At 35.3% G+C, this 10,457-nt stretch overlaps 2 protein-coding genes across 2 annotated transcripts in view; one reads left to right on the top strand and one right to left on the bottom strand.

Annotated features, from left to right (window-relative positions):
* The window catches only part of LOC106101969 (nucleoside diphosphate kinase homolog 5-like), a 3,082-nt gene extending 2,032 nt beyond the window's left edge, over nt 1-1,050 (top strand). Inside the window, exons 3-4 of the mRNA XM_013281361.1 lie at nt 391-536; nt 767-1,050. Coding sequence (XP_013136815.1) covers nt 391-536; nt 767-1,002 — 382 coding nt within the window. The 3' untranslated portion in view covers nt 1,003-1,050. The remainder of the gene's footprint in view (nt 1-390; nt 537-766) is intronic.
* Nucleotides 1,051-1,413: 363 nt separating this feature from the next.
* The window catches only part of LOC106101968 (prosaposin), a 20,178-nt gene continuing 11,134 nt past the window's right edge, over nt 1,414-10,457 (bottom strand). The window contains exons 12-22 of the mRNA XM_013281360.1: nt 9,973-10,070; nt 9,211-9,458; nt 8,043-8,219; nt 7,523-7,657; nt 6,927-7,064; nt 5,886-6,186; nt 5,109-5,233; nt 4,484-4,670; nt 3,909-4,048; nt 2,763-2,903; nt 1,414-1,738 (exon numbers count right to left, since the gene is read on the bottom strand). Of these exons, the coding sequence (XP_013136814.1) occupies nt 2,763-2,903; nt 3,909-4,048; nt 4,484-4,670; nt 5,109-5,233; nt 5,886-6,186; nt 6,927-7,064; nt 7,523-7,657; nt 8,043-8,219; nt 9,211-9,458; nt 9,973-10,070 (1,690 nt within the window). The 3' untranslated portion in view covers nt 1,414-1,738. The remainder of the gene's footprint in view (nt 1,739-2,762; nt 2,904-3,908; nt 4,049-4,483; nt 4,671-5,108; nt 5,234-5,885; nt 6,187-6,926; nt 7,065-7,522; nt 7,658-8,042; nt 8,220-9,210; nt 9,459-9,972; nt 10,071-10,457) is intronic.

The raw sequence follows: 10,457 nt of genomic DNA, 5'->3' as shown, positions 1-10,457 counted from the left end.
AAAGTTAAGGATATATGTGGGTACTTTAAGGTGGGACGGACTTCTAATTATAAGTATTCTGCTTCAACACACGAATAGAAGAGCTTGTCTGACCTGGTCAAACTTAATATTCGATTTGATTTCACATTTTAATATCACAGTAACTATAAGGCTATACTTATACTGTTATATTAAATTTGAAGCTAGAAAGAAAGAAGCTGTTTTTTTTAAACAAAAAAATTAAGTAGCATGGAAAGTGTTACCTTCTTTTACAATTTTCGCACTCAGTTTTGTATTGATTGCTTAGAGATCTTTAGTGTAGATTTAATATGAAACAACACACTGTCACACCTTAAGTGACCAGTAAACGACAGTGTGCGACTGTAACTACCAGGATATCATGTATTGTAGAGTAGCGGAGGCGCAGGCCTACTGGCCGGACAGTTTGCGCGCATGCTACGGCCGGCGCACTAAGTACGGCGACTACTTCAACGCGCTGCACGGCAGCAAGGAGCACGCGGAGGCTTTGAGAGAGATACACTTCTTCTTTCCCAATAGTTCGTATGTTTTCTTAGTAATATATGAATAAACGTGTGTAAAACTGCTTTAAACCGGTTTAAAAGAGCTCACATAGCCATTGAGCTTGGAACCGTTAAGCTGCAGCTCAACTAAGTTAAGAGCTCACGGTAGCTGACAAACTGCGAACTACAACGATGGCAATTTATATTTACTCCAATTTTATTATCTGTATAGAATAGAAAATGAAGATTTAAATTTTATTTTTCAGTGATCGTTGGACCTTTACTTCGACAAATGCAGATAAATGATTACATACAGAAGCATTTGGCAGCAACTTTGGGGCCGGGGCTCGCGGCACTAACTAGGGAGAGACCCGCGGAGCCGATACTCTGGCTGGCGAACTATTTACACAGGAACAACCCTAATGAACCAGAAATGGGACCTCCCAGTCACGAAATACGCGATGATTATAGATGCCATACGCCCGTACCTTCAGAAATATAGATTTTTCATAACTGAACAAAAATTGTTACTTTTTATATTAATTTATGTTTTGTTTCTAGTTTAATAGTAAATTTCAAAAGAATAAATTGATGTTTTTTATTATTCTCTACGTGTACACAAATACCTGAATGAGGAATCTTGCATGTAGCACACATTTTTTACATATAATAATTGCGATGGCAACCCTGAGTTTTACCCGACTTCAAAAAGTTAGGTTCTCGATTCAATCGGTAAGATTATAACTTCGGTTTGGTCACAGTTAAAAAAAAACATACAGTAGTTTCTGAGTTCAAAAAGCTTACTGAAAATTCAGATATTTTTGGTTTGAAATTGGTTTTCGTTTTTATTAATGTACATTTTCCTTCATGCTCAGATTTTTACTTAGTTTTTGGATGTAAATAAAATAAAGAAACAATTTAACTCCCAAACTTTATTTAACACGGTTACAAAAACTGTTATCACAGGCTAACGTGTGTCAACTAATAAATTTCATTGAATATGTAGCAAATAACCGTAGAAATGATTAAATTTCCTTACGTCTATACAAAAATGAACTTTACGTCACAACAAAATATTCACTGAGAGACTTAACACTATTTAATTGTTCACATTTAAAATAAAAAATTGGAAAACATCGAATTAGTAACCGATTACAAAGACATTTATTACATTTGGTAAATAATTAATATTAGAGATTACGAATATCCTCCTGAAGCCCATAGAGAACTGCTACAACCTGAAAATTAAAGTTTTTGTTACAAATTGTTAAATATAATTCTTAGGCGCAAATCTTAATACAAGTCTAATGTTAAAATACTGTTTATGAAAACAATGTATTTTTATTGTATAATGTGGTAAAAAAGTGTCTACTTGAAATCGCTAAAATAGCGAAATGACCTCTGCCCAGACATTTTCATTAGCAGATGCCTTGTCTATTATTTCTCCTTTTTATTGAGGGGATATGTCCCTTTCCTTCTCCCATCTCTTATTACGCTAAATCCACGTCCCCCTTCTCAATATTTCCTTATGTAAAAAGGGGAACATTAGAGATCAGAATCGCAGGAACGCGAAAAATCATAAAATTTGTCGTATAAAAACCAAAGAAATTCAAAATATAGAGTAGGCATGGCATACACATTTCACTTTAAACATTTTTCACATGATCTTGGTTCTTCAAACCCGTATCAATGTAATTAATTGTATTTAAATTAAGTAACAAAACATGGAAGTTATTATAATTTTGCAATACAAGGACACGAGATGGCGTACTAATCTTAACAACTGATATATTACCTGTCAGAGAAATTACCGACGAAAATTGTTTGGTCACTATGCCAAGTCTATCATCATCACCAGCTCACTATACGTCCCCACTAAGGGGCTCGGAACCTTCCCTAAAGTTAGGGTGGCTAGGCCATAGTCAACCACACTGCCCAAGTGTGGGTTGGTTGACTTCACACATATCTTTGAATTTCTTCTCAGATATGTGCAGGTTGCATCACGATTTTTTCCTTCACCGTAAGAACTTCGGGTAAATTTAGTACTTATAAAAATTCGAAAAATCGAAAATCACATTGGTACTGCGGGATTCGAACCCAAGACCTGTAGATTACAAGTCAAGTGTTTATACCACTGAGCCACCGACGCTCTAATCTGAATATTTCTTAAATGTCTTTGGCTGGTGACGATGATTTCTTAAATGTTTTTGGCTGTTGATGATGGTAATGATTATTTTTTTTAGTAGAAAAGGTTATACTTACTCAGTTGTGTGCAGGCTGCATGTGCACGTATGCCGCGCTGCGCTCGGAGCAGAGGCCGATTTTCTCGCAGACGCCCTTCGTGCCGAGATCCTCAATCAGGTGGATGATGCTGTCTCCGTACACCTCCATCAGCGTGTGGCACTGCAATAATATTTTATTTATACTTAAAAGCCAGCCAGACGGAGACAATGTAATTTTAAAAAGAAAAATAACAGTAAATTTTATTTCCAGTTACATTTCTTTTTTGTTCATAGTTTGTTAGTAACCGAAAAACCTTAATGCCTATGGTAGTTTACATACATCTAAATCTATACTATTATAATAAAGCGAAAACACACACTTCTTTGTTGCCTAGGATGTCAGTAATTGCAGCATATTTTTGAATAATTCTTTTTTTAATTAAAAGCCCTACACTTTCGTCACGCTTTAGGCTATATATTTTCACGCCATTAAACTTAGGGGGTAAATATTTTGGATAAAAACTCTAATGTGGAAAAGATACCAAAACTGCCAACATCAAGAAAGAAAGATTGCTATGGTTTGTGATGTCATTTTGACATTTGCTATTGATTATTTGACAAATGTAAACATTATAATAAAATTTTCATAATTTCATGCGGATGATGCCGCAGGGAAACAGCTAGTATTATTATAAAATGTACAATTATCGCCTGTCACGTGCAGCTTTATGCAGTGATTACTCAGAAATGTAACTAATATTATAAATGCGAAAGTTTAGATAGATTGGTGTTTGTAAGAGTTTGCCGCCTAAAAGACAGAACGGATCTTGATGAAATTTGGTATAGACGAAAATTGGAAGAATTCATACGATTGGGATTTAAAAAAAATGTTTACATTAATGATAATTTCAAAATTAAAATGTATAAATGACTACAAGACCTTTTCCATTAGCTAACGGTATTTTTAAGCCAATGGAAAAGATACTATGGAAATTTTGTTTTTAGCTTATACTTTTTAATCCTTTCCCGCATAGAAATGTCTCCCAATTTATTCACCCTAGAGCATCGAAAACGATCCTTCAATGGCTCGCTTTGCCCCCCTAGAAAAATTGACTTTCGATTAGCTATGGCGATAATCGAATGTTACTTTGTGTAAGGGGCTGTTGTATGTGTTCTTGTCTCCTACCCTGTCGTAGTACTTGGCGGGCAGCAGGGCACAGGACTTCTCGACGACGTGCACGATGTCGTGGTCGATCTTATCGTTGCTGAGCACTTTGCGCACCGCCATCACCACGGTCTCGCACACCGCGCAGTCCAGGATCGCCTCTGTATATAATATATACACTTTTAATAATCTTTTTTTATTATTATATGATATATTTGTAGAAAATGGAAGCAGTCAGGTTTGGTGGAAAATGGGTGTTATTAATTCATTAATAATTTCTTGGAAATGATCAGTCACTGACGTAACATTGAACTTTTGTACAAATAGCAGAAAAATACTGTAAAATTTAATGTTGTGTATTTTTTTTAATTTGTAGCCAGGAAAGGGGACTAAAATTAGAAAAAAAAATCCCTAATTTTAGTTCCATTTCCTTTCTACTCGAATCACCTTCTAAGGAAGGGTGAGAAGGTAAACAGATTAGATACCTTCAAATGTATAGGAAAATATCCTTTTTCTGTACGAAATCGATTAAAGCTATAATTTTGAATTATAAAAAATCATCCATCCATCCAAACATTTTTAAGAATTTGAAGTACCTTTGACCGCCCGAATACCGGTGGGGTCACAGAGCTTCAGCTCCTGGCAGACCTCCGCGGGGTCCAGCTCCTGCGCCAGCAGACTGATGACGAGGTCCGCGTACTTCTCCACGAACTGGTCGCACTCGCCGCGCACCGACTTCGGCATGCGTCTGCACACGCCGTGCACTATCTTCTTTATTTCGTCCTGAAATACGCAAAAAAAAAAGAAAATCCATACATCTATACATAGTAAAAAATATTGTCTTTAAGTCCTTGTCATTTTCTTAAAAAAAACTCAAAAGTAGTTTCAAACACTCTGTTATCAAGTCTTTTGAATTAAAATATTAGAAAGCAATAGCCTATATTGTACTAAACTTATTCACAGTAAGGAAAACGTAAATATCAAAATATAGCCTAACCAAGAATATGAAAATGCTGGCTTTAATGATTTTTACAATGCGATGTACCAATAATTGCCAAATTGAATAAAAAACAAGTATAGTCTACACTAAGATTTGTATTTTCTTGTATGTATTGATATATTTCAAAAATTATTTCACCTATAAAAGCTACGTTATCACTGAGTAAAAGCTACATTTTATATAATTTTATATATTTCTGGTTAGTCCATGTAAGAACATACGTCATTATGTTTGTCCTTGATCTGGTCGTCGATCTCCTTCATGACGAACTCGCAGATGACGCAAACGCCCTTCTGCTGCACTTTCGGTCGCCCGTTCACCGTGTGGTCGGGGATTTCGTTGGTCACTGTAACAAACATAAAAAAACTTCATTACAAGCTATCAGAACAATAAAACATTAATTTAGGGACATTTTGATATTGTTTTAATCAGAGAAATTAATCAAAAATCCAATTATCATATGACAATCTTGCGATGATTTGCAAGATACCTAATTCGTTAAAACAGATCCATTTATTAAGGCTCTAGGTTATCACATATACAAAACCCACATATAACAGACATACTCGAAAAACTCTCTTGTAAATTGGTTAAAAAAACAGATAAGCCAGAAAATATACCCAAGCTTTTATGAATATTCTAATAGGTTCGGAACATTTTCACCACAGATGGTATATACATATATAAGATAAACGTTCATTATTTGATGTTAAGAAGTTTTTATCATACTTCATACTAACATAAATGCGAAAGTTAAGATGGATGGATGTTTGTTAGAGTTTGTAGTCTAAACGGCTGAACGGATCTGGATGAAATTTGGCATAGATGTAGAACATAGTCTAGAAGAACACATAGGCTACTCACTTTTGTGTTTTTTTAATTCCATCCCAGAGTCGCGGGTGAAAGCTAGTATCCTATGTTTTATTTTCTTTTTCATAAAAAAATCAATTTTGCCACGATAAGTGTTAAAAAAGTCTGTAAAAACTAAATCAACTTACTCAAATCTCCATCAGTTTCGAGCATTTCTTTGGGCAACATAGATTTCCCTCTGAAGTTATTCCTATCAGCTCTTGTCGCCGGTTGTTGATGGTATTTGTCAATAGAGTGTGTGAGATGCAGCGGGTCGCGCACCGTGTCCTCGCACAGCTTCAAGAACACGCAGATCTCAGTGGAGTTCATGTTGGCCGCCAACATTTCCACCAACTGGTTGGTGTATGTGTCAACAAAGTCCACACATTCGGTGCGCAGTTTGGCAGATAGATGGTTGCAGAGATTGTCTAATGCGTGACGAATGTTTTCCTAAAGAAAGATAATAGTTTTCTTATAATATTCGATTTCAATGACACGAATACATATTGGTATTATTTAAATTCTCTTTAAATAGCATATCTATACAAGTAGAATAGTTAAAACGTAAATTACGGTTATTAAACTATTACATAATTTTCATCGAAAAGGTAATTTTATTGAAAAATTAGACGAAATGTATGACTTCAACATCAATATTAAAAGATATATTGTATCTCATAAATGTCGACAACTGAAGATTGAACTTCTTGTATTATTGTCATCGTTATTGTCATCTCTCTCATTCCTCATGTAACGAAAAGAGATAGCACTCTTTATACTTATTTTTGACGAGTACAGTCGCGGGAATACAGTGTCCTATTTTTAAAAACAATGACTTGTTCATTGCAGAGACAAGCTTTGCCTCATATAATAACCAATCAGGTAGCAATGAGTTGCGAAAACGACGGGCTTTTTTTATAATTTCCACTTAGTATAAAATAACCAGAAAAAAATTACATGAAATATCAGCCGTTGAATTAAAAAAAATAGTATATTAGAGGAAATTTGAGATTAGCTCCAATGGTAAAGAAGGAGTAAATGGTTAGCGTTACTAAAACGCGGCCGAAGTTGGGCAGAGACTTGTCAGTAGTCACATTCAAACAGCTATTGGTTATATGAGGCGTAATTTGTCTCATCGCTAGGAACAAGACAAATTAGTTCCACCTTGTATTTCCTTGTCTGTACATTACCTCCGTGTGGTTGTTCTTGAGCATGGAGTCGAGCTGCTCGACGGCGAACAGACAGAGCGGGCAGTTGGACTTGTCGGAGTTGATGGCGACGCGCCGCACCTCGCTCGTCTGCGGGCACAGGCCGAGTGCGGGACACACCTGTAATAAACATACTTTGTTAGAAATATATTTGTTTTCTATTGAAAGTAATTAACACACTTAAAGGACCATGTTTATATTTTGTTTACTACTTTCGGGGAGAAACAGTGAATAACTCTTAAATCGACTTTTTTAATTACTTTTTTAATCACTGGCAGTTATAGCGTTTTTTAAACATTATTTTGCGTATTCAAAATAAAAAGTTTTTTTTTTTTGCATAATATGTAGTCAATTCCTAAACATATATTTTAGAGCTCCATAAACATAACTTTAGAGTTTGTATAGGTCAGCGGTTTTAAAGATACCTGTCAATAGCACGTATTCACCGAAGGTTAGGAACGCATTGCTTACATTTATTTAGTAACCGAATACAAATACAAGTTTTTAGTTCTTTGTGTAAATTATGCAGCTGACTGTACAAGGAAATAAGACAGTATTAAGAGATAACGTATACGAACGCTGGCGGGGTCTATCTCCTGCACGAGCAGCGCGATGACGGCGGGCCCGTACTCGGTGACGAACTGCCGGCACTCGCCGTTCACGGACTCCGGCAGCTTGTCGCACGCCTTCTCTACCGCCTCCTGGATCGCGTTCTGGAACAAATACAAGTAAATGAATTAATTTTTATCCATACTGATTTTATAAAGAGTAAAGATATATATTTTTGGATTTTTGTCCTAAAAAGAGATGGATGGATTGCGTAAAAGGTGACATGACCAAGAAGGGAGTGATGACTGAGAAGACGGATAGAGTTAGTTGGAGAAAGAAAACTCAGAGCGCCGACCCTACGGGAGTAGCATAAGGTAGAGGAGATGATAATTTTTGTATGTATTCGATTCACGTAAAAACTACTAGTCCGAATTTTAAAAAAATATTTAACCATTAAAAAGCTACGTTATCGTTGAGTATCATAAGTTATTACTTTTATTTAAACGAGATATGAAGTCGCGGGCAACAACTAGTGTAGTGTATCCTCACCTCAGTGTTAACATCGCTTAGTTCGACCTGCAGGTAGTGCAGGAAGTACTGGCAGAAGGAGCAGGCGACGTTGGAGCGCGGCGCCGCCACGTACATGCGCTCTATGGGCAGCTGTGCCTCTTGTGCGCCATTCATAATGCGCACATTCGTCTCCTTCTTTAGACTTACACGTGCCAACTGGAAAAAAAATTATAGTCATAACCTTTATACAAGCTTTCCGATAACATCAGATTCAAAAAAATATATAAACGGAGAATAGTTGACATTTGACATTTTTCACATGATTCTTACAACCACATACCTATCTTACTAATATTATAAATGCGAAAGTTTAGATGGATGGATGGATAGATGTTTGTTAGAGTTTGTAGTCTAAACGGCTGAAAAGATTTTGATGAAATGGTACAGATATAGATGATAGTCTGGAATGTGTTCACACACGGAGTCGCGGGCGAAAGCTAGGTAATTATATTTAAATGATTTGCCAATAGGTGTCGACACTACATATTTAAATATTTATATTTTTTCTCCGACACTGTTGAGTTTAATTTAAAACAAAAGATGGAGCGTATTACTTTATTTTTTGTAAAAATGTTTATTACATGTCAATACAAGGTCATGGGATGGTACTAAACTTGACAACCAACCTTTCAAAGAAGTGTCAGGTGAAAAAACATTGTTCAATATGTCTACTCTGTATATATCTTAAATGTCTTTATTCACATGCATTTATATGTAGAATTAAGGTTTTTTATAATTTTCCTTAATAAATTAGTTACCCCGTATTTTTTTTTTTATAAGACTAAGAGTTGAAATAAGAGGTAATATGAAGGATGACATCATGAACAAGATATTTTTATAAATATGTCACAAAATAAAAAAGTGAAAAATAGTAAATTTTATGATACACCAACGAGCAAATCCCTACCTAACCCCAGTACAATTCGATCATAATAAGTGACAATTTAATTAAATACAATACACACTAACTTTAGGCGTAAATAATTTTAATTGCAATTTTTATATCTAGTTAAAAATTTCTAATCTATATTGTATTTTAAATGTAATTGTTACTTTTGTAATATATATGATTTTAAGGTAAATTTAAATTTTAACTAAATACACCCATTTAGGGACTGAAAAATGTATTAGGGGAACGAATACTAACCTTAGGAGTAGTATAACTATTAGCTTCATCATTGCCAATAAGCAGAGGAGATTGTGTCACTTTAACTGCCAGCTCTTTAGGCAACAGCACAGCGACGGGCACATCACTATTAGTATGGCAAATACCCATCATAGCACAAATTGCATCCGCTTTTAGTTCAGATACGAGGAAACTGTATATCATAGGATAGTATTCTTCTACTAAACTTAAACATTCCTCTTTAAATGACCCTGTTTGTTTGCAGAGACCTGAAAATCATAGTCATAGCAATATTACAAATGCGAAAGTTAAGATGGATGTTTGTTAGAGCTTGTAGCCTAAACTGCTGAACTGATTTGATGAAATTTGATATAGATGTAGAGGATAATCTGAAAGAACGCATAGGCACTTTCGTCTTTTTTTAATTCCACGTGGACGGCGTCGCATGCGAAAGTTAATGTTAGAATAATTTTATCTTGTTCATACTCAAAAAAAAATCCAAAGGGAATCTTTGTTTTTATGATAAATAAATTCAAAAACTATTTAGACCAACTTTTTTTTGTTATTCGTAAGTTTCTTTACCAATAAGTAAAATAAGCTGTATTTACAACTAAACTGCGAATAGTTCCAGCCAATAACTAGTAATAAATAATCGATTTTCAGCGTTTTAACAAAAATGATTAAAACCTTTACTGAAGACTTCATATAATCTGTTTTTTTTTTTTAATGTAAACCTCAAACTTTGTATTAATGTATCAATAAATATAATTCAATATTACTTACCAACTAAAACTCTATGGAATTCGGATTCTGTTGTATTAGCAACCAAAACGTCACGCAGATGTTTGACAACTTGCTCGCAGAACTCACACGGTACATCACTATAAAGAAAATTAAAAAGTATTAGAAAAGTTTCAGAGTATCAAATACACAGATTTAAGCAGTTTTTTTATAATATAAGATGGCAATCAAGCAAGCGGCCACCTGAATCCACCGAAATGACCGCTGCCCATAAATCCGCAATTGCTGATTTGTTGTCTACCCTTAATTGACGGAGGAGACGCACACAAAGAGGACATTTCAACTTCCATGCGTTTTCTCCACCGTCAAATCCACTTTTCCTTCCCATCCTTTCTCTTAAGAAAAGGGCGGAAAGGAAAAAGGGCTTAAATTAGGCCTCCAGCACCACACTCATCAGACGAAACGCGGAATTGCTTCCACTTCACGCCTGTATTCTATGTGGTCGTAGTATAGCTGGGGGCGAGCCG

The sequence above is a fragment of the Papilio polytes genome, unplaced genomic scaffold (assembly GCF_000836215.1).
Source record: "Papilio polytes unplaced genomic scaffold, Ppol_1.0 DF823934.1, whole genome shotgun sequence".
NCBI classification, from domain to species: Eukaryota; Metazoa; Arthropoda; class Insecta; order Lepidoptera; family Papilionidae; genus Papilio; species Papilio polytes.
Note: the sequence above shows the minus strand (reverse complement) of the source record. Positions and strands in the feature narration are given on the sequence as shown.